Below are 25201 nucleotides of genomic sequence, written 5' to 3' on the forward strand. Positions count from 1 at the left end.
AAAGGCTTGAAGCAAAAGGTCCCTTTTACTTCATCTGGGTACAACTCTTATTACTTGAAAGAGATATTTTGAAATACCTCACGCTTACATGCAGTTATGCATTAGGATTGCAGACACAACTTTAATTGGTCCCCAGGACCTTACTTTGAAGTGATGACTCACAAAGAGTTATTTTGTCAAGCCAACTGTGCAGTAAAAATATTAAGTGTGGCTTAAAACAGTAAAGGTTTTATTATCCTGTTCACTTCCTGTCATGAAGCATTGCATTAAATTGTACTTTTAAGGGATTAATGACCTATTTGCTTCATTCCATGCTGCATTTGTGGTTATGAGAGTTATTAAAAGCCATGTTATCAACACCAGTGTTAATGAAGATATTGGAAAATCAGTCAAGTACAAATATCTTCTAATCTATAGTGTTAATCCAACTGCCTTTCCCTAGGAGATTTTTTACTGTTCCCTGATGACCTTGCAGCATTGTCGCCATTTTGTGGGCACAGTCAGGAAAGTTAAATGTTTGAGAGAGAGAAAACAGGGAAGCAAAAACCTGAATCTGTGCGATGTTAGTCTAAAGCCCTCTCACTTACGAAGGACCATACAGAAGCATAGAAAATGTCTGCATCAACATGGACAGCAAATAGCATGACATGTCATTACCACAGCTGAAAATAAATTCAAAACTATGGGAAACATTCAGGACTTTTGTTTTTGTTATTTTGAATAGACACACTACAAGACTGAAAACTAATCCAATTTATTCAGAGACAGGTCTGCAAAATCAGCTCTGCAAAACACTGATGAATTCTTACAGATTTTGCTTATAAATAGAACGGAGCAGATTCATTTCTTTGCTTTTTGGCAAATAGCCTATTCACAGAACTATGTAGTTCTGGGAAGGCTAAAACCAATTCATGAAGTTGTGCTGAATTTCACAAATACTTTTGACTAGAAAAGATAAAAATCTTGGAAAGCTGAAATGGTTTGCACTGACACTAAATGCAACATTTCAAACTTTTATTTCAGAATAATCCTTTTCACTTAAAAAAGGCAAAATTTGATAGAGAAATTAAAAGTTAAACATTTCAGGCAGATCTAAAAACAGATTATATTTTCAGCATCACAACAAACCAAAAAATACATTATTTATATAGCTTGTTAACACTTTTTTTTTTTTTAGCTACCCAAATGTCAACCGTAATAAAACAGCAACAGAATGCTTCATGCTTATATATACTGATTGTCATCTCAGTGGATCTCACACTAGGTTGCCACCACCCACAGTCATAAGGCCGCTAGGAAATTAGTACTTTTAAACCAATACACTGATAAGGCACCATTTAAAAATATTCTACATTTAACAGCAGCAGAAGCTGCACAACTAAGGAAAAGGGGGGCAGGGAAAAAAACAAACATACAAACAAACAAAAACAGAATGAGTCCTGTGTTGTGACGTAGGAGGAGAGGTCACTCAGTCATCGACTCCCTCCATACTTGGACATTTTTACCTCTACACTCTGAAGTGCTTTACTGGGAGAGAAGCTTTTGCAAAGGGGGGCTCCAAGGCTCAGCAATTTTATTAACCCCACACAGCTGCTCAGAGAGAGAAGCTACATGAGAACCCAGCTCAGCCAGTTCCCAGTCTGGTCCCTCATCAATGGACCTATTATCTACACAATGCAGTTTTTAACATCTTATATGAAAGACCCATACATATTAAGACGCATGGCACTCAATTTATTTACCTCAGAAAGGTGAAGAGATTCAAAAATTCTGACTAGTGAGTAATTTGTGCCAAAGTAAGGAAATAAATGTGAGCTTTTCTTCCTTCTAGGTTATCTCGTTACTTTTACTGACAACATGTGCAGTCACTGACAGAAGAAAATTTGAATATGACTCTGAAAAACAAAACAAAACAGAAAAAAATTTGAAGACGCAGTTCTTACAAGCTGAACTGTAAAAGGAGCCATCTCTAACACAAAGCGTATATTTAGTAGATCATTGTTTATGCATTGTAAACTGAGTTCTTTCTTTGCTTCACAATTTCATTGTAAAAGCATTAGCGTCACAGAGAAAAATCATATGACAAGTTTTCCTTCACATTTTCTTCCTTCATATGGAGAAAGCAAGCAGGGCTAACCTCACTGGGCCTCCGGTGAATAACCAGGGCAGGCGTCTGTGAGTACATACAAGGGTGATCTCTGTCCTCTCCCTCTTAGAGCACCCAAAGCCTGGAGAATCAGGGGTTTCTCTGTCTCTGGGCTTGCTGCTTTCATCCTTGAAAACAATGCAGCTACCCCAACATGGGTGATAGTTGACCTAGCAGGAGCAGTAGGAAATGAAAGCTTATGTTCCTTTGCCATCATTCATTTTATTCCTCATTCTTTCCTCTTGGGAGATTTCCATAAGATCTATTACTTTTCTACAAAAGTGACACTCCTCATTCAGAAGAGCAGAATAGTATACAAATGTAGCTATATCCTCAACAATCCTGTTATTTTAAAAGAGTGGCTCTGTCATAAATGACATCTGCTAGCCAAATTCATTGCAGTGAACCAGAACAGGCTTGCAAACTGTTGGTGTTATGTAGGTGTTTGACTGATTTTACTCCATGGGTAATGGGCAGGGGCTAAAGAACGCCTGCACAGGCTCAAAACTTTGTTTAATGTTCCGTTAGCATGAGAAAAGAGTGAGGAGCATTTTCAAAACTGTTTCCAAGGTTAACAGGGGTGCAATTTGCTATCAGCTGCATGCAGCTTAAGCACAAGTTGATATCTGTTGGGTATTAGAAGCACTGGTACATCAACTGAACTAGTTACTTAGTTTTTGTACCTCCTTTTTATTTTTCTGTTTCTTTCTCTCTTCCCCCCCCCTTTTTTTTTTTAAATCTTCCCTTTCTTTTTCTCTTTCTTTGTTTTCTTTTTCCCCCTCTGCTTCTCGTGGCAATCAAAGAACACAGCTGATCTTTAACTCCCTCCTTGCTAGACATTTTTTGTGTCCTCTTCCTGCATATTTCAGAACACGAAGAAGAAATCCATAGTTTATTTGGACCAAGAAGTTTGGGATATGCAGGTTGTTCATCAGGCAATCATATGCTTAGGAAGCACTGACTGCCAATGAGGAACAGCCTTCAGTAGACAGCATGTTGAACACACAGACGCCATACCCATTTCCAAATCTTGGATGTAGACAATCCATCAAGCAATACCAAATGTTATTGATGTAAATGTTGATACAGGTTGACAGTAGTTTGCTAGAAGTTTTGGCTCTGTATAATTTGGTTGACTGTACACAGGTCTGAAAACTATTGGAAACAGAAACCTATATATACATTACAGGTTTCCAACAAAGCCAACAGTTTATGAGGGAATGCTCTGCATTAAGAAGCTTTCAGAGACATTTGTTAGAGAAAGTCTCTTGTCTCGAATTTCTAGGGAGAAGCTAGGGATACATTTTTTTTTTATATGTTTTCTATAAACTTCATATGTTGTATCCCCAAAAGTCCCAAATGACCATGAATTTCTAAAGCTTTCAGTCAAGACAGAGATGGGGAAGAGAGACACAAAATACATATCCCACAGCTGCAGAAAAACTTTGGGAAATGCATACAGAGCATGAGCCATGGCACTAAAAAATCCTTACCAGATCAGCTCATCTAGTGTCAATGAAACATATCAAGACTTATTATTTGATTAAAAGCACTTGGGGAGCAAATGCTTGTATCTGATACTATATTTCTCAATTACTGTGATATATCTGATATTTATAAAAATGAAATAATTCCACATACAGGGAAAAATAGAGGTAAATACAAGCTAATATAATACTGGCTGTTGATTATGATTGACAGCTGCAAAGTAAGGCCACATATAGTGGTTGAAGTTTAAAAGGATTTTAAAATTAGAAGTAGCGTTTCTGAGCCTAGCGCTGAAAAACCCTGACATTTGCAGTGCTAGGAGCAGGCTGTGAGAGGGATTTCTATCCTGGTTTCCCACCCAGAAGAATATATTTACTGTTCAAACAGTTTGAGGCAGGCACCCATGGAAATCAGCGGGAACATTGCCATTGGTTTTAATGGGAGCAAAATCTGTCCCTATGTGTAAATATACAGCAATATTTTTTTTCCTCTGACTGTTAAAAACCACCATCACAACTGGATGGAACCTGGTTTAAACACTCAGACATGGGGCCTCTTTACCGCAGGAGTCTCCAACGATGTCCATCCTTAACACCACACCAGCTGCCAGCTGAAGGCTCTGAAATGCTGATTTTAATCAAAATCTTTCCTTTCAAATCTAGCTTACAGTTTACTCATAGCGCAAAAGTGCTTCTCAGCACTGGAATTTTCAGGATGCGATGCTGAGCCAAATACTGCAGGCACAGCTTGCTCATAAGACAGCAATCTTGTGGCCCACCTTGGAGGTTGTAATAGGGCTACTGTACTCAGCCTCCCACCCTTGGTGAAGCCCACTAATAACATCTGTTTTATAGCATTCACTCCTGCAACCTGCTAGCTCTTTGGCTCTCCTGCTGTCATAGAGAGGATGTGCTTTACTATGCTGCAGGTCTGGTGGAAAGTTGTCAGACTTCAAGCCAAATGTAAAAGCAGCCAGTACTGAATAAATGACTTGAAATGCTTTCTCCAGGGACCCCTTCCAGGTCCCAGATAGGCATATTTGGCCAATGTTTGTAGACAGTCTTGCTCAGAGGCAAATTAAAAATCAAAATACAGACACCGTTTGAAAAACATCGAAAGCTAGACTCAAACATCCACCATGTATTAAGACATTCTTATATAAAAATAACCACAAGGTTGCAAATTCATACTTTCCTACTTGGTGAGACCAACTGCAACCAGGAATAAACCTGGAAATGTGTGGGGCAGACTGCGGCCCTGCCTTAAGAGAAAGCATAAAGCTGAAGGCGGAAAGCTGGAGTGAGAAAAACAAGACACTGTGAACTGGGCAATTGAATCAAGCAGTGGGTGGCACAAGGGGTGAGGCCCCCACCTGCACCAGCACAGCTCATAGGAGCTGCCCCACTCAAGGCAATGGCAGCAAAGCAGAACAAGTGACAAATAAATGCCCCTGCTCTAGCTGTGCAAGTCCAGGGTACACCGTGTACACTGCATGGACAGCTGTGTGGTACAACTGAGGGGACAGAATTAGTGCAGAAGAGTCATAGGGTGGGAAAAGTGGAGGTGAAAAACTTCAAGCCAGTATGCTGCCATACTTTATCTCAGAGAGTTGCAGCCTCAGATTAAATTGGCTAGCCATCTCCCAAACCCTCGGGCCCTTCAGATTTATTTTTTTTAAAGATTTTCTGACCTGCTCTATAGCATTGCTATGCAAGTGATTTATCAGCACAACTGAGTGGGCAGTGTGCTGTACCACAGAGGCAGGAATGTGTGGTGAAGAAGAAGGGAGGGAGCTGGGAAGTCATAAGCCAGGACTGCCACCGAAGTCTTGATACCGTCAGACCACAGGCTGTGGTTCCACACATAATTTTGGCAGCAACCCTGGCTTCTGCAGACCACACTTTCGAGTACACAGCAATGCCCCAGCATCACACCCTTTCTTGTGCTGGAAGCCTGGCACTTTCTGAGTCTGAACTGACTCATGACAACATGAGAATGGTGGCAGCCAGGCTTGACTTCAAAGCAACCATTCATTCCTTACCTTAGTAGCACATTTATAGCTACCCTTTTCCACAACACAAAGAGTAAGTTCAGCACCTATCTCCATGAACCTCCTTTTACATCCTTCTTTTCTCCTTCACTGTTCATCCTGACCTATACCAGGATCATATATCACAAGTCATCTCTTTTCTTGCATACCCTGTTACCACTGCAAATCTTTAGCAACCCAAGAATTGATAACTGTCTCTTTGTGTTATTCCTGTTGCTAAATATGACAAATGCTGAACAAGAAAGCTCGCTCCGTCATAAAGCAAGCCTTAATAAAGTTAAAACATCATCTATGCAACTATGACTGGACAAGGAGAAACAGTGGTGCTGCTAATCTTTCATCTGTGCAGAGAAAGTGGGCATGCTGCATTGGCAGTGTTCAGATACAAATGTCTGACCTGTTTACGACAATGTTGGCTAACAAAAAAAAAAAAAAAAAACAGTGGTAACTGAGCTAAAAATAAACCAAACCAAACTAAAACCAATCCACAGATGTATTCCACAAGCAGGAATACCCCCACCCTGCAGCAAGGCTTTTGTCTCAATGCCCAGGTCTCACAAGCAATGTGATGCAATGCAATACATCCCTGTGCTGAACACAGTGCATCTTTGGATAACAGTGGACTCACCCCAGGGTACTTTGGAAGAATTTGCTGTCATGATTTTTTGCTAATTTGGAAGCATGCAATTCAGATGTCATTGTGATTGCAATATTCACACCTGAACAAGCTTAAATACATACTGGTGAGTGAATGAACACTTCTCAGAGACTACAGCAAACAATCAGGAAATCCCAATCTGTGGAAAATTGTCTAATTGCTCTTTGACATGGATTTTACTGCTTCTCCTCAGACCTGAGGATGGGACTCAAAGCCCAGAAGCTTGCCTACTTCTTGCAGCTTCATCAACTGACCTAATAAAAGATATCCCTACCTACGAAATTTGCTTCCATCATTTTTGCAGGGTCTTTTCTCCCAGCTCTGTGAAATCGAACCCTTTCATTTTTCTCCATAACCTTTCCTGAATTTAGATAAATTCTATCGCATCCTCAGGGAGCACTGTCATTTTGACTTTCCTCTTCCATTCTTAGCTTTGACATTAGTGTGTTATTCACCCTTCTACCTTCAGACTTTTCAGACCATAACAGTTAGCGCTCTTAATTATTGGCATAGCAATCTGGCCCAAGGGTACTCTTCTGGAAAGGATTCACTTCAAAAGCCTGCTGAATTGAGGGAGGCATTCATGCACGAGTTGCATAATGATTACTCATAGTCCACAGTTCAGCACACCTCCCTGTTTCCAAAACCTGGAGTTAGGGCCAATAATATCTCTCTTTATTCAAAGAGCAGGATTCTGGGAGAAGATTGTTTTGATTTGCCTCAAGCAGGACTTAACATTGTACACTGTGGTAGAAGCAACTATAATGCTGGTTCTCCAGTCTCAGAAGAAATAAATTCTCAAGTTTTGTTTGTCAAGCGGACAAACAACTGTCAACCTTGATTTGAGAAGAACTTGATTTTTTAAAGATCTCTATGGAAGTCCAACTACCTGTTGATGACAGAGAGCAAAGGCATTGTCAAAAACAGATTAAAAGAAATACTGAAGTATTAATGATCTTCCCTTTCTGAATATATCAAGAGATTGCAGACTTAAAATCAGCTATCTCAAAAGACTGTGTGCAATGTACGCAAATTCTGCTCAGATATATTCCTGTGAATTTAGACTTATCCTGACTGTTTGATTTTCTACTAATGCTTTGGTTGCCTCATTCTTGGCTATGTACATTTCCTTACAGAAAAATCATCTGGATACACTTCCCAGCGTGTTTGTGACAGACCTGCTTACTCTTATCCTCATGCTCTTCAATCTTGCTTCTCCTGCCCAACTGACTTGGCTTCTGGGAGACATACTTTGCAAGATTTTGCAGCTTAGTCTGGTTTTCTTCCTGCTGCTAGCATTTACTCTGTGTTTCATCTCCGTCACAAGAACCAGAATCATTCCAAAATCTTAGAGCTCCCAAAAGTGCTACTGCTGTCTTGGTGCTGACTCTGGCTTGGGCATTAACCTTGGTCATCAACTTATCATTGTGAATCCATGCCACAATCAGAGCAAATACCACAAACACTTTGTCAGCCAGCTCCTTCTTATCCAGCAACATCATCTGATTCTTCTTACTCAGTTTCTTCTATACTATTTGATCTCAATCATGGTGATTACATTCAGCTATATCTGGCTAGTTCTTTTTCTGCACAGAAGTCCCACAGTGTCCTTGCAGAGTTACAGAAACACATGAAGAGATGATGTTTTGTGCTACTGCTACCTTCTCAGGGTGCTGGCTTCCACTGTTTATTCTAGAGCTTTGTATTAACTTGAGAATCTACTATCATGATGATGCTTGTCAAACCTTTAGTTTTGTCTGCCTTATTCCTCATTATTTTCATCCATGCACCAATCCTGTTTTGTATATATTATTGTCCCAATGACACAGAAGTAGCAAAACAAAGAGGATCCCATACTTCCATACCTTAACAGAATCTCTCTAAAACACTTTCTACCTCAAGGTCAAATTCTTAAATAGGTTATTGTAGGGTGTATTGTTGTACCACTATCATAAATGCTCTTATCTGGATTTGGGAATAATTTGAAATGTGCTATGAATGTTAGTGAGTAAAAAAACAAGCAAACAAACAAAAACAAACAAACAAACAAAACACCTGAGCAGTAAAGAGATCAGAATTTTGGGCATGTTTCTAAATTGATATTTAACATAATCTTCAGCTAACTCACATCTTCCAGTGAGACATTATTTGCCTGCTTTAAAATGTTTGCTTTCACACTGGAAGATAAATTCTGCCAAATATCACAGCTTCAGTATAATATAGTGATGGCAGGAGATCACAGAAACTTACTTTAATTATCTTCATGAGAAAATGGTGAAAACACGAGTTAGGAGACAAAAGGAAGACATAGCCTAGAATTAACCATATTCTGCAGCTGTTTAATCTCCACAGTGTTCTAGGATAGACAAGCCCTTTGAGCTGTTTAAGGGCCCAAATTTCTACTTTAAAAAATTACATCATTCTTACCTGTTTTGTATTTGTTAGGCATTTACAGTGCTCTTCATACTGTATCTGAGTTTTTTTTTTCAGTGGGTGAGTTTAGAGTAGTAACAATCAGGGAAGGAGATGGAAAAAATGATCTCAAATTAAAGCAAGAAAGTGAAGATGCTGCTTCTGCATAGCCCCAGTAAACAAAATAGTTCATAACTTGTCAAAATGGTGTTACTTTTATCTTTCTCTCTATGGTATTTTTCAAATTAAAAAATTATTAATAATAATAACAAAACAAAGCTCCTTAGGCCCTTCAACACATAAAAGAGCTGCAAGCCCTGGAATATGCAAGGAGTATTTCTTAACATGCTCGGTCACAGACAAATTGTTTAAAAGGTTACAGATGAAAGTCCTTTCTTCAGCAAACTGATAGAGCCCAGCAACAGCTCTGGGATACCTTTATTATCAAAAAGAGCTACCAATGTTTATTATTGCACATATAATTTGTTGTCACAAACAGTTCAAAAGCATGCAATTAACTTTACATTAACAGAACAGCAAGCCAGTAAGAGAACAGAGAGCGACAAGGATGCCACAAGCCCAGGGCTTTGCTCCTGGTCCACTGGGAATGCTTTCAAATCACAGAGCATCAGAGGGAAGTAGCGCTGGAGGCAAAAGCAGAAATGAGAATAAACTTAAAAGTTAAGCAGAGCACAACCATGCTTATGTGTATTACTATTGTGTCTTATGGGAGCACTGTTATCACAAGCCTATAATGACATCATGATAAAGCCACAGGCAAACACTTCATATTTTTGCCAGTGATCTCCAGTCTCTGGAATATTTTGACTGGAGGGAAAAAGCAAAGTAGATCGCCCATCTTCCACAGCTATCAAGAACTGACCTTCTCTGAATTTCCTTCGAAGAGTCTACAGTCCAGCAATAAACATGTTTTGTGCAATACATGTATCTTTAGCTGAGGAAAATCAGAGTCCTCACTGTAAGAGGTGAACTGGAAGACTAAGGCAGGGAGTACAGACATACAGTTAAGCCCAGGATACAGCCACAACATAACTAACACAATTGCCAAACTGCCAACAATTTAATGCCTTGAGAAAACGAGATTTGAGAAGCCAGGTCATATCCTGTTTAGCAAATCTGCACCTTGCAACTCTACTTGTGTGTTTTAATGCAGTTTGTCTCTTTCCTTAAACAGGGAAATTACTGTTACTGAAAAGCCTAAGAAAAGACATCTCCATCATGACCAAGAACAGCACAGATATACAACTAAAATAAGCTTCCACTCACTGGAGCTTTTTGTTTCAGAGAAATAACCTTTTAACTGAATAAAACCTACGTATTTGTTCTAGATAATAGGTTATTTCATCTATGATGCACCACTATTGCAAAAGCAGGTTGTGCAGTACATGTAGTAACACCTAGCATCAACTTCTCCCCCCACCTCTGGGGAAGTCTACATCTGTGTTGGATAGTTAGATAGCTATTTAAATATTTACTAAAGGAAATGTATTATATGATAAATGTTTATAGAATGCATGGTATGCTTTTCAAAAGCAGTACACTAAAAATGTGGAATATGGGAATACAGTTTATCCTAGGTGCATGAGTTTTATTTTTTGAAATATTCTTAACACGAAGTATGACTTTTTAAAACATTTGACAAACAGAAGTTTGTGTCAAAACCACATTTGGAATTGAAAGCTCCTGTGGGACAGAGTACCCATCACTAAGAGGTTATTAAATCCATCTTACCTGGGGTGTATAACCATATAAATTTTGAGATTTATCTTCTTATTTTTCAAATGATAAGAGTATTTTAACTTCTTTGTATTTTTATGTGCTCTGTTAAGTTTGTAATTAGGCATTCAAAGTCAGCTTGAATCAGAGTGGCTATTTGGAAAAGGGTTCCAGATCTCTCTTAGGATCAACTTTCCTTAAATTTAAAGGAAAAGCTGTGCAGAGATAAGAGAGTAAGAACGAACAACTTTTGGAGTAAGGGTCTGCCCTGAATGTGTATAGGAAATAATTTGTATACATATACACAGACCAAATTAACCAGCAATGAAACTACACCTTTCTACAGACTATTATCAACTGGACAGCTTGAAGATCTCAGATTCTGACACAAAATATACCCTGGCACCATGGCCAAGCAGAGCTGGCTGAAATTCATGCAGAAAAGGAAAATTTTACTCCTAGCTCCACTGCACTGCTTCCACTGAGGCAGCTTAATTCCTATCCCCCCAAAAAATGAACATGTCCACTGTGTCACACTTACGGGGTTATAGGAAAGGAAACACATCTTTGCCTCCCACACCCAGCCACATCTTACTGCTTTAAAAACACTCTATGGCATAAATCAATGATTCACCCTGAGACTTCTGCTGTGGGCACCCCTGTCTCCTTGTTTGTATATTTGCAAAACACGGAGACCTGCAATGGCAAAGCCTTGAAATGGCTTTTCCACGATCACTGAAAAAATACCCTACACTATTCTGCCACCCTGTCAACTCTTAGTAGCAAACCATCAGCTAATAATTTTCAAACCTGTTGGCAAGTCTAGGATTTCATCAGCAACATAGCACATGACATCAAAACTGATATTTGCAGTACAGATCTGAATCACAAATGAATAGACTATTTCTTCCAATAGATGTGCATTCATAAAATGACTGATGCTTGGAAGTGCAGTAAAGATCTTGGGTCCTAAAGATTCTCCAATAGTTGCTGCTGTCAAAAAATAACAGAGAGACAGAAGTGCAAGGCTTACCCTCTCTTCCCAAAATCATCTACAACATACAATAAATTTACCTGCCACAGAATACACAAAAGATGGAAGAGGAAAAGGAAGGGTGAAGAAGGAAGAGACATCTTTCAGAATTTATAAAACAAACTGTGGCTGAGAGGAAGTAGAAAAGCAGGTCAACAGATGACCACACTCAGAGAACATGGAATTAACAAAAAAGCATTTGAATACTTTAGTAGCTGAAAAAGATTAGAGAAAACCTGGACAAAAATGGTGTGCATCCAAAACCAAAAGTGTATTTATCACTTTGCTGTAGAGATAATTTCCAGCTACTTCTGTTTCTCTGTCTCTCTCTCCCTTTGCGTATGTACTCCCTCTTTGTTGCTTAACTTAATGCTTAACTAAATCAATGCTGAGTGGTTTCCCTGCGTCATACTGTCCTTGTTTACTGATCACTTTTCAATAGCTCTTAATGGACAGCATGCATACAATATATTTACCAATCTCTTATCTAGAATGCACTGTACAAAAACTGTGGAGATTCGAACTGGAAGAATTGTACTTCCACACTGGAAGTGAGCTAAGTGCCTCACTATTTCTGTCCAGATAACATGGCTTGAGGGGAGACTACCCAATTTAATATGCTGCATTGAGCAGATAGATGTTTTACCACTAGTATTTTCAAAGTTGCAAAGCATTCATAAGAGGAAGATACCAAGAAGATACCATTTTTTTCTGTAAAATTTACAGAAATGGCTCAGAGTCATTGACTATAACTTCTAGATGCTTAATTAGAAACACTTCCAGAAAGCACTAAGTGCCAAACTTATGAAACATCAGTCTGTGCTCAGGTGTCTGAAATGTAATGCCTCAGTGTTAAAGCATTGTAGATCATGCTGAAAAACCTCTGCCCGTTTCTTACCAAATCTACATCTGCATCTATTGAGTTGTCATTGCTGTACATGCATGCGAACATTACAATTAATGGCATAGTCTGTACCCAAATTCACATTTTCTTTGCACCAAAATATTTCCTGGACCTTTGCCTTCATTTGTTTTTAAAGCACAAGTCCACTTTGATTTTAATAAAAAGACAGTTAAGTCTGACTATTACTATGCACCACCCATGCTTGCTATAGAGGAACTCAAATCCCAAACTTGCTGCCTCTGAAGAAAATCTTACAACCTCTTTTAAGACCTCCCACAGAAATCAGGAAAGAATTAATGGGCTGCTGAGTTCCTAATACGTCCCACCCTATGGCACCTGAAGGAAGTAGGTGTTAGACTGGCAGAGATCTTGACAGGGTGAGTATCACCTTAATGGTGACAAACTGAGAGGCCTGAAGCCAACAGAGACTGTTCCCTATTAAAATCTCCCTTTGCCGAAGGAAGTCTGGCAGAAAATGAGTGATTTTTCTGGCTGCCAGTGACTTAGGGGTCCCTGATCTCAGGTGGAATGGAAGTATTTGCTTTTTTTTTTTTGACTTCTATTTACCATTGGAGGGGTGAGGAGTCGGCAGAGTGCTAGGCCCAGAAGGGGTAAAGGAGTTTATGTTCCTGTATGTTTATTTTGGACTCCAGGGGCCATATAGAGAGTGGAACTTTTCATGCAAAGCAGCTGGCAGAAGATGATCACTCTGACTTGAAGGTGTTGGAGGGTATATGGATCAGATGAAGATCCACAGGGAAACAGTGTCAGGGTTCCTACAGCATTTGCTACTCCTACAGGGGATGTTCTAGGGGCATTATGGCCACATTGGTCAACAACAAACACTCCTCAATATTGCAGACAGTATCTACAACTAATCTTGAACAGCAAGTTCAACAGTTCAGTCTGTCACTGTTGAACTACAGTGACAGTAAAGCCCATGCCCCATTCCTCACAGATAGATACAAGTAGAGCAGCTTGTAGGACAGAGAGCTACTCTTGCTTCATGAGATGTTTTGCAAATACTCAGAGGACACAGCATTAACAATATTAATTGAAAGAGCTCTGTAGTTGAAACAGATTTACTGAAAAAAGGCAAACAAAAACAAAAAAACAAGGAACTAATACATAGGAAATGCAAACTTAAACATCCTAATTAGGCAGGTATTACATGTAAATAGATTGGGGTAAATATTTTCTGAAAAACAGAGTTTGGTTATCCCAAATAAAGCCTGCCAATTTATTTTATTTTGGCTTAAGCAAATAAGAAGTTACACAAACAAACTGAAGAGAGAAGGGACTATGTTTTCTGGGAAATTTGCCAACACAAGATTTGGATTCAAGTCCATCCTCTTCCTCAAGGATCTGAACTCACTCCCTGGGATACACCCTTATCTTTTCTATACAAGTATAGCCCTGAGGTGGGTTGCTCTCAAACTGTTCCTGGAGCCGTTTCACCTTTCATGAATATCTGTCAAAGTTCTAATCCTTGTGCAAATAGATCTTTTGTATTTGTATGTTGACAATGTGAAACGGGAATGATAGCTCTCTGTTCCACATGACCATAGTCTGCATTTTGTTGTGTATAGCATTATTGTAGCATGTGATAGAAGGATCCACATGCCTATAAACAAGATTTTTTAAGAGACATTGTAAAAAGAAACAAACAATCTCATAGCACCACAATCTAAAATAAAAATTTTAATCCCCCATACTAAGCTTCTTGGTACAAGAAAATGTAGACCAGGGCACACAACAGTGCTTTGCTGTTCAGAGTCATGAAGTATCAGAAATGCTTTCTCAGTAACTCCCCAACAGCATCATTCCAGAGATGTTTGCCTTCTCCCCAAATACGTTCAGGAAAACATCATTCTCCTGACTACTTAGAGTCAGTATACTTGAAAGATTTGTGTTAACAGAGACAGACAACACTCAGCAGAGAATGAAATGTAACACAAAAGCATACAGATGGGGCATAACACAGATCATACTTTAAGAAAATTCTCCAAGTCTTCAGTCTATGCCTCTTCTTTCATCAGCCAGTTGTACAGTTCACATCTCTTCAGATTCCTTCAGAATTAAAGAAAGAGGCACTGAAATATGTGCCTAATTCAAAGCTGGTTCTTTTTTATTAACATCAAAAGGCTTTGGATCAGGCCCTAATAGAAAAAAAAAAAGGCTCTCCACAAGACTATTGTGCATTTGTTATTAGGTATACAATAGGTCTTCTGTGATTCCTCTCCTTGACGCACCTATCATTATACATGTTAGGAGATAACATGTCATTAAAGAGTCATAAATGTCAGTGAGAAAGTCATACTGAAGCCAAAGGTAGGTTTTTTTTTGGCCTGTCAAGTAGCAGTTCTGATAAGAGATCACCTGCCCAAGAACTGTGCATTCCTATCTCACCACTAACATTTTTTTCCAAATACACAGATGCCTTGCCACAAATTATTGTGGTTGAAAGGGTTTGAGTTGCAGGGGAGAGAGGGGAAGAGGGAGTTGTTATTTTAAAACCATTTAAAATTTCTTCTGCCTGCTTCTACATTTGAAAATTGCTTATGCCTGGAGGTTAGAGAATGGCTATTCCTAAGCATCTGTTTTCTGACTTCATCTCCACCCCCACCACCCAAAATCATGTTTTTATGGGGTTCAGAGCAGTTATGAATTGCTAATTTACAACTGCAAAATACACGTTTCAGATGACATAGCTCTGGTCTTCACAGTAATTCAAGGCCCTACCAGTAAAAGGGTAAAATTTCCCTTACAACCAACTAAAAAGGCAATACAATGTGATACCAGACATATGTAGTATATCCAGTAGAAAAAGAAAACTGTAATAAAAATATCCAAAGAGGAAAACAGAGTCTTTCTAACATCACCTCCCAAATGGTTGTTCAGTAACATTTTTTTTTAACGTAAGTGAATAATGCAAATCTTTGACCTAGTCTAAGTTCCATAGGAGAATAGATAAAATCACTTTTTATGTTTTAAACCTTGCATAGCTGAAGTCTTCTTGAAGCAAAAAAGATAAGATTCTACTACCCTTACACCACTTAAATGCCTTATACTATGAGTACTTGCCAAGTAATGCACTATAGAACCGTGTTTCACAGCATGAGCAATAAAAGCTAACCAGAAAGTTTATACGTTAAGTCATTTTGAATACGTGAGAACTTAAAGTTAGGAAGATTCTTGGAAAGAGGATTTTAGGTTTGATCAAAACCTACATAGCAGTTATGTGTAAGATTCCCATGAACTCCTGACAGTAGTGGTGTTTTTATCACTTGTACTCGTGTACAGAAATCTTGAACAAGAAGGGGTGGAAATAACTCCAAAAGAGACAGACAGCATACAGGAGGTTGATGGTTGCATCAGAAATTTTATGTCAGCAGTGATTTGTGGACTGACAGCATCTTGTCTCAAAGTTGAGTATTACTATATAGAAGCATCAGATTTATCGTTTGCCCTGGAAAAGGATTTACCCAGGCACCAGGGTAAAATCTTCATAGGCAAAAACTGGTAAGGCAGAGTAAACTATTTGTATTTCTGAAAATTATTTATAAAGGGTGTCTTATCGTAAGGCACACCCTTAGAAACATCTGGAAAATATCAGACAGTGGAAAATCAACAACAGATCAAACAATCATAAATTCCAACCAAAAAATGGAGTGAGTGAAGGAGGATTTGGAGAGCTTGCATTCATTGTTGAATCTTAAATAACGGTACAAGTACCATCACATAGAAAATATCTGTGCTCAGGTGCTGATCAGGATCTTTCTCTCCTACTAAAGCATATATGATTAGATGATGTGCAACACATTGTATAACTGGATACTCTAAAACTGGACAGCGTCTAATCTGCCTTCCACTAGAAAAATACAGTAATTGTAGTGGTTCTTTTTCTTTCATAAAAGATAAACAGCCTGTATTTCAGAAGCTAAACATGTCTCACCCTTCTAATTACAATAAAGGAACTGAAATGACCTTTAGAAAACATTGATATTTGTAGGACATAATAATATATGTTATTGGCGATGTGAATACTCTTTAGAAAAAAACAAAAATCCATGTACCATATATAATCGGGACAGCAATTTTAAAGGTGTGAATGCCTGTTCCCCATTAGTTCACAAAATCCAGACTCCTTTTCCGAATTCCACCCTCCTTTTGGTGGAGGGAAAAAAAAAAAAACAGATTACACTAAAACAGACTCTAAGTTGATTAAATAGAAAACATACTCTGAGAATGGCAGTGTTCATAATTGTAGAGGAAGATGTTTAAACTTTTTCAATCTTACAGCTTTTGTTCAGGTTCCTAAGACTTACTGTGGGTATGGGGAGCCACCCTTTGGTCACTATTATAAATGCAAAATCAATACAACGTACCATGGATGCTAAGAGTTTCTGCCCTCTGAGGACTTTAGGTAACTGCATTTAAGTTCACTGGCAACACTGAAAGATACCCCAGGGATCGTCTCTGGTTTAACGTCATTTACAGTATATACCTTACCTTACAGGGATGATAAGGATGATTAATTTCTACTCATGCAGATCTTTAAGCATGTTATGTGCTAAATGTTGTCATTGCACTCAGTACCTTCCATTCTCTCTCACGTAACTGATGCGGGTCAATTTCCACAAACGCTGAATCTGTAGCATCATTTCTCACTAAAATAAGGATTAAAGGAAACAAAATATTTGTAGCTTGGAAAAGTTCTCTTCCAAGAGCCCAGAACTGAATATATGAAAAGGTTCTCCCCAAATTACAAATTACACTTTCATCATGGTAACTGATAGATACAGACCAGTGTGAAAAACAAGCTAACAAATAAAAAAGGCCAACAAACTGCTACTATACGATTTCATCAAAACAGTCTGGACACTGATGTGGAAGGACAAAACCCTCAAAGAATGGAAAACATATTAAGGCAAAGAAAGGTCAGCTGACAGGGCAGAAAGAGGAATCTATGGAAACTGGCCAGAGAGATTAAACTTAAGCCCCACACAACTCTTATTTCACATTGAAAACCATAAACCATTCCTGGAAAGGAAAAAACTGTTATGCTCTCTCTTAGGCTTGATGTGAGCAACATTTTAAAACACTTCTCTATTTTATGAGAAGGAACTGAAGTTCCCAGAGTTTTCGATTTACTCCTCCCCCGGGACTTTACAGGCTGGTGATATTCCTTTCAATGTGGGATCATCCTCTACCATAGTCAGCTTTTACTGGTTAGTATCAAGTGGACTCAGTCCATGAGACTATGAAGATGTAGAAGTGGATACGTAAGCACTGGATAACCCAGACATGGCAGGAAAGCAGCAGTTCTGGATTTGGATACAGACTTGACAACACCAAGACTAGGAAACTTAGACAAACTATAAGCTAGTAGGTGACAAAAACGAAAGAAACACACTGGAAATAGCCATCAGTTCAAAATGAAGGTAGTTAGCAGAGACCAAAACGAGATTACTAGTTGCTATCCTGTCACCTTCCATCAAGCAGTTTTAATAATCAAGTCTCCAATTACAAGGAGAATATATGTACTTCTTCACACATTCAAGAGATCTCACAAACACTACTACGCCAAAGAAACCATTTGTTTCTCCACAACCAACATTCGTACTCATGTGTTATATTGAGGAGCAAAGATGCAAGAAGGTGATCTCTCCAAGGCCGCATGGTAAGTTAGAAGCAACATCAGGATAACACTGATGAATTTCCAGGTGATCAGATCATAAGGCCCCTTGCTCTAAACTTGTATCATTGTTGCTCAAAGAAAGCTTATTTGCCCTAAAGTTAGGACCCTTTTCCCCACCACGAAAGTAACCACAGTAAAGTTAATCACTGAACAACATTTCCACTGGCTAAAAAGCAGCTTTTTAATTACTAACTGTTAGTGACTCTCAACAAGTTTTCCTTGGCCTGAAGGACAGAAGCTGCTCAACAGTGCCTTATGTGTAATATTAAAGTGATGGAAAGAAAATGAGAAAGGCAAGGGATGGTTTGACAGTTTTGTGATGCGTTTTTTTTTCCCCTTGTAATTTATAGGAACACCCACATTGCATACCTCTCTGTAATGAATTTTGTTTTAAAAAAATCTATATTTCAGTTTGTAGTCATACAGTCCAATTAGTCTGGTACCACTAAATTCAACACCAGTTTTGATTTGTGACTGTAGTACTCTTAGATGTCAGCATCAATGAATTTGCACCACAGATTCACACAAGGGTCTGATAACATTTAAAATCTGAGCCGTTTTCTCTTTTCTGTTTGAGCAGGTTCTCCAGACTTAACACTGTGGTCACTTGATAACCGGAAGCTGAAACCAGCATGTACTTATCCAGCATGGAAGGGCCTCTCATGAAAAAGAATAATCATATCAAAAACACTGTATCACTGCTTTTGGAATGATGCCTGCACTACAAAATGGATGTGTTTGAAAGGACTTCATTAGATATACCACTCTGCAAATCTGGGAATGTCAGTTCTTCAAAATTACTTTGCCAGGGAGGAGAATGCTGCAACTCAAATGTGATTTGTTCCACCACTAGTAATCTAAGTTGACTGAAGGATGATTGTAGAGTAGTGAATGTCGAACTGAAAAGAAATGAAGGAAAGCAAGTAAATTAATGTGGTTGAGGTAACTTTTGTTCTGGTTTTCACCAGACAATGAAATACTGTCTATATTTATTCTAAAACACTTTTGAAATTTAAGGTTAAAGAAACATCACTTAAGAATCTTATGAAAGTCATCGCATTTCTTCATTACAGAATAACCATTGTTTGGTCTGATACCATTGTCATTACATATCACCTGCTCAGTGCATCAGGTTTTCAAAGGAATGAACACATAGACAATTTCATTCATGAAATTCATGCGTACAGCTGAATGACAGACACTAGTTTGGGCTTAAGTGTAACATACTCAGCCAGGCTGCAAAATTCCTACCCAAGAGGTTAATCCTGGATATTCAAAGTACCTTATTTAATGTCTACCTATATCGCAAAAAGGTTCAAACCCAAACACTCTCATTCTAGACCAAAGTTTCCTGGGATTTTCTCTTTGGTTTGCTATCCATGATCAGAAGCACTGAAAGTATGCACCTAAGCACTGAATGTCAGAGAGGTATTTGGCAAGGCACTTCAAGTCTGTTAGCTCTTTTAGTACCAATTTCATTCAAGACCATGGAGAAGAAAGGGGTTAAAAGAGCCTTTAGGTAACCATTGCAGCCTTTGCCTACTCTCTACAAAAAGGCACTTATCTTCAAAAGATGATTCAGATTCCTGAATTCAAAAAAAAAGACATCTCCAAATATCAGGAATGTGTTCAGGTGAATTACATCTCGTCTTCTCATTTCAAGAAATAGCTGATGCAGAACCAACCAACATCCCTGCAATATGCTCAACACATACCGAACTTGGTTATCTATTTCCTAGAGGCAGCAGCTGTGAAACCTTTCCATGATGACCAAGACCTTCTCCTTTTCCTGTAGTGAGAGCACACATTCCACACTTGGGCAGGTGCCTTCAGAAGACCCCTGCCAACTACAAAAAGGGGCCCACCATGATTATAGTATCTCAGGCAATATGCAGAAACTAGGGAACGCAAAGGAGTATTCATGGTGACTATCTCATTACATTCTTTAGAGAAACTAACAACTTTGTGTGGCAAACAAGGTAATCTCTATCAGGTTCCTGGTACCTCAAGAAAGAGCCAACATTCACGCGCACCTGTTAGAGCTGGTGTTGATAGGAAGTCGTTTACACAAATGAACCCTTCCATACTAAGTGATTCAGTCTCCCCTTTTGTCCTGGATGACTGTTACTAAGCAGAGTGGGCCTGGTGCAGTATCACAACAGTATGTGCTCACGTACATTTTCCGTAACTTGTTGCCAACATCTCTCTCTTTGTTTCTATAATTTGACCTTTAAAACCCAGTAATGCAGAATACAACTTAAAACCTTTTGGAAAATGAGCAAACTTCTCAATATGAATTTGTAGCCTTTTTACCTCTATTATAATAGCTGTAATAAATACTGCCAACTGCCACTATAGGAGCATCTAGTATCCAACCAGAAACCTTCAGCCTTCGGGCAATTCCTCCCAGTCCCTCACAAAGCATTTTATTACAAATAACTCAGGGGAATATGTGTATCTTGGTGATACTCAATTGCTTACAATTGCATCCTTGATAATTTCACTTGTGACTGCAGAAGACATAACAAGAGTGTTAGCAATTTTAAACATTGTGCATTTGACAGAACATAATTTGAGCAAAAATAGTATTTTAAAAGAAATTGTACCCTTTGTTATTTTTCTTAAGCTTCTTATTTACTTTACTGAATTATATCCACTTTTATCATGTATATTCTTTATCTTCTATGTTGTCTATAAAGATGGAGAATAAAACTAGACTGATCAGTTTTGTTCTTTGGAGTTCCTTCAATGCCTTCATTGGTTACCAACACAATAATTTTATATTAAAGTTGCAAAAAATATTTGGTGAAATTAAATTCAAAATAATATTTTTTTTTAAAACTGAAATATTAAAATTGTTTCTGGAAGCATCCTCTTAATACTGGATTTTTAATTTTAATTTTTTATTTTTTTTAATAATGGCATCAGTATTTATGTCTATGTTATGCAACCACATTACATTCTGAAACTGGAATTACTTAGAGGGAGCAATAATTCTTCCAAGAGTGATTAACGAGCTGAAAAGAAAAACCTGATGCTGTTACACTTCTCGCACATCAGGCAAATACATAGAACAAATCAGCATGTTTTGTCCAAAGGCTGGAAAGCGTCTTAGTGATTCCCAACTGTCCGTAAATATGTTATACTTCAGAAAAACACGGTGCTCCAAGCTTGTAGATAAGGTAATATCCCTGCTCAATATATAAACTCCATCATTGTGGAGAGTGCAAGTCAAGTTAAGACCTGATTTTGATGTGTTCTCTTTGAGGTAGAGCCATTCTTTGGTAGCAATGTTGTAAGACTGCACAGTTAACACGTCCTCACTTTGGCTGGATTTTTGGTTTGGCCCAAGTTCATGAATACAACCCCCTACCAGATATATTGTTTCTTCAACAGAGAGCATCTGTTGTTTGCGAACATGGACATCACAAAGTTCAAAGTTGGTCCAGGAATCAGAAGTTGGACAGTACTGCAAAATGTTCATATTCCTATCTGAAACAGAGGAGAGAGATTTACAAATAAATAAATAAGAAGATACTCATGGAGGAGGATCTCCACAATCTGCATCAGCCATTATTACACAGTGAAAAAGTGTAGCAGACCAGGGAAGAAATATTGATTACTGAGAACTCTGAGTCTTTGCCACAGCGATAAAGTTTGAACATTCTCTTCTATTGCAGAGGGAAAATTTAAGCTGCTTCTGGCACATTAAACAATGCAAACGGTCTGGGAATGCAGATTTAACCAGCATAATCCCTAACTGTTTCCTTATGCTTTTAATTTTGCCTCTGATTGACATGAAACATTTTTTTCTGAAAAGGGAAATGGAGCAATAATCTGCTTTCCACTGGTGATCACAGATGAATTAAATTAGCATGAACATAGTATGCTTCATTAATGGCTGTCAAGTGATAATTTATCATCCATTTCACTCCACAAATCTAAGTTTTATGAAATAAAATTCATAAAGCTAGTTATATTTCATCAAGTGGCATGGATGACCTAAGAGCACACGTTCAGTACACCATAGAGAGAGAAATACACAGTCAAACTCATTTAAAAACCAGGAATGACATGCTCCTGCATTAGACAGAAGCATTGAGAAAAAAAAGCTGAAGACCTATCTATACTTCAGTTAGGACTCAGTGGATGCATGTGTTTGCAATACTGTTATTCTATGAAATTGTTACACTATCTCCCTGTTTTACAGTGCAGTGGAGACCCTGGCTGTGTCCCATACCAAGGATTCACTGAATTAACAAAGAATGCACGAGTCATTAGCTAATAAATTAAGTTTCAACCTCTGGAGACCTGAGCTTAAATCCAAACTCAAGTGACAAGTGGTAACAGGCTCACAGTCTCCAGCTTGGTCTTTTGATAAAATCTGCTCCATATTACAAGTCTATTCTGCATGATGATCTCCAGATGAGCTCTCAAGCGTAACAGCAGATGGTGACATACTAACAAGTTATGTAAGAGCACACAGATATAAATAGCCATAAATATAACTTGATTGTCATGAATGAAGCGCATGAGCAGCATGGCTCAGGAGGTGCTGCTATAGCATTTGCTTTCACTGTGATGACTTTCCATTATTGCTTATTACTTTCTATTACCTTCTTAAACATCTAATCCACATTAAATTAAGAGAAAAAAAAAAAGAGGAAAAATATCATGGCAATGCTCTATAAAATTGCTGATCAACTTTGTCTACAAACAATGAATCATTCCCTGACTCACTTGGGGGAGAAAAAAATAAAAACTCCCCACAACATTTCTAGCAATTAAGTTTCTGTGTCTTTCCATAGCAGTAATCTTCTAAGGAAAACATCGAATGCTATGGTTTGAGGGGGAGCACATGAAAGTCTATTGGGATGTAGCCCTCATTTACATAGTATGGAGCCGGGGTCTTTTCTATCCACAGAAACAAAACGAAAAAAAATACAAAACAAATCTAGTACCTGACATGGAGTTGCTATTAGGATTAGATTTACAAGTGAGAACTGAAAGGAGGCTCTTTAATCATCAAGGTTCATTATATTTCACAATGCAAAATTTCAGATCCTACCATCTTTTGGAAAGTGCAGTCTCAGGAGAGAGCTCTATACAGAGAAAAGAAAATAACCCACAAAAACTACCAAAACAACAGTCTTACTGAGGTGTACACAGAAATAGGAAAAATATTAAAAATTAAAAAAAAAAAGCATTAATTGCTGCATGATTTTATTTACCAAATGTAGTAAAAGAGCAAATGAAACTCTGTCTCTCTCAGATCATGGTGCCTTATCACCCTCCAACATCTGCATAACTTGGAAGGTGAATCACCAGTGTAATTTCAGGAATTCTGGTTTCTAAGTCTGACGGCTGCCCTAAGCCAAGGTGTCACAGACAAACTGATTCTAGGTCCTTGTTCTGGTAAGGATCTTTATTTATAACAAGCACAGGCATTTGTTGTCCTGAACATTCTTGGATTTAAACATAAGCCTCAATTTAGGGTGCTGATCCTGACGACATACACTTTCATTAATGAATTTTAAGGGAGCGGGAACTGCATCAGCAACGTGCCAATCTTCCTACCCATGACACCAAGAGCAAGCAGCCTAAAGAGAAGAACAGCATAAGCAACAGAGAAGGAATTTGCAAAACTCAGGGGAATTAAGGTAAAAAGCTGGCACTCCTTTAATCTTGTAGCGCTATTAACCAAACCAGAGATTTTTCTTTTTACCTCTCCTCTCTCTCTTGATAAAAATAACAAATAAAATAAAATAATGGTAGCTTCAAGCCTCTCTCATTACTCTGTTTCAGCCTCTTTTTCTCTGCTCTCTTGTCTTGTCCCAAAGGTTGTTTCTTCTTAGGTCTGACTTCCCAGAGCACTAAGTTTTGCGTGCCTGACACCCTTCCGTCCTAGTCTATCTGAACGTGCTGGGCATCAGGGACCACAAAGCACCTCAGCAGGTCCATTAGTGAGGAAGACCAAGGGACCAGGACTGCAGAGCACATCACAGCATGGCCTCCATATAGACACAGGCACTTCGATATCTTTTGTTTACATTGGTCCTGAGTCAGAATGGACTGGACAAAATGGCTTTGAAGGTTATCATTACCATAAGGACCATGAGAAGTGGAAATGCGTCTTTTACAAACTTTAAAATGTTTCAGAGCTAAACTCAGACACTAGTAGAGACAGCTTGTTCTGATGTCAGTTTATCTTTGTTTGCAGTACACTCTGTAAAAGCTGAGCCATGAATGATCTCTTTTCTAATTTTATTCTCCACTTGGAAAATAATTTCAACCTAGTGTGGTTAAATGAAGCAGGCAAAGGCCTAGAGATCGGAACTTTAATTTAGGAAGTTGTGATCAATATTAAACATTTGACATTCAAGAAAAAAAAAAATCTAAGACTTCTGGAACTCTGAAAAAACAGTATTCCACCAAAAGAATGGCACTATGTGCTTAAGGAATAAACAAAAGGAAGCTCTTTTTGTGGGGATTACTTTTCCACTGGATAAAAAAAATAGTAATTGTCAGGAGAGAACACAGCTGTGTATCCTTCCCTCTCTATTGTCCCCTCAGAAAACAAGTACAGAAAGAAAGTAAATTCCTGCTTAAGCTTTTCATTAATTATACAATTATTTTGATTATTTATACAATAATTTCAGCAGTGAAAAGCTTACCTATAGCTTGTGTTTGTCTGTGAAATGCTACAGTGTAACAACTGTGACATACATGAAAAATACTAATGTAGGCAAAGCTTTTCTTAATATTTTTCCTTCTGACATTCTGATGTGTGTACCTAAAAAGTAATCAAAAGTGTACCTGTTGAGATCTTTCTTTCTACTGTATGACCAAAATCTAAGAGGAGAAGGGCTATGCTGGATACTAGTACCCACCAGTCCATTTCATCAGAGGAACAGAGGCCCAGATCCCCCTACCAGTTTGTTGGATGGGAAATAACAGACAGCTATCTAGTTTTAAAGTCCATATGTTTGGCAAGCATAATTACAAATCCTAGACGTGGGCACTGAAAAAAAAAACACAATCCCATACCAGTATGACAGAGATACTTTTTTGT

At 38.3% G+C, this 25201-nt stretch overlaps 1 protein-coding gene across 9 annotated transcripts in view; it reads right to left on the reverse strand.

Moving 5' to 3' along the window:
• KLHL42 (kelch like family member 42) overlaps nt 1-25201 on the reverse strand; it is a 91647-nt gene that overhangs the window by 56867 nt on the left and 9579 nt on the right. The window contains exons 3-4 of one of the 9 annotated variants that reach the window (XM_080572425.1): nt 18892-21621; nt 1743-17098 (exon numbers count right to left, since the gene is read on the reverse strand). In XM_080572425.1, the coding sequence (XP_080428551.1) occupies nt 21170-21621 (452 nt within the window). In that variant the 3' untranslated portion in view covers nt 1743-17098; nt 18892-21169. Of the gene's footprint in view, nt 1-1429; nt 17099-18891; nt 21622-24803; nt 24923-25201 lie in introns of those variants that run through there. The other 8 variants (XM_080572430.1, XM_080572428.1, XM_080572431.1 and 5 more) reach the window with 8 other exon arrangements.

The sequence above is a fragment of the Anser brachyrhynchus genome, assembly GCF_964034855.1.
Source record: "Anser brachyrhynchus genome assembly, chromosome: 1".
NCBI lineage: Eukaryota > Metazoa > Chordata > Aves > Anseriformes > Anatidae > Anser > Anser brachyrhynchus.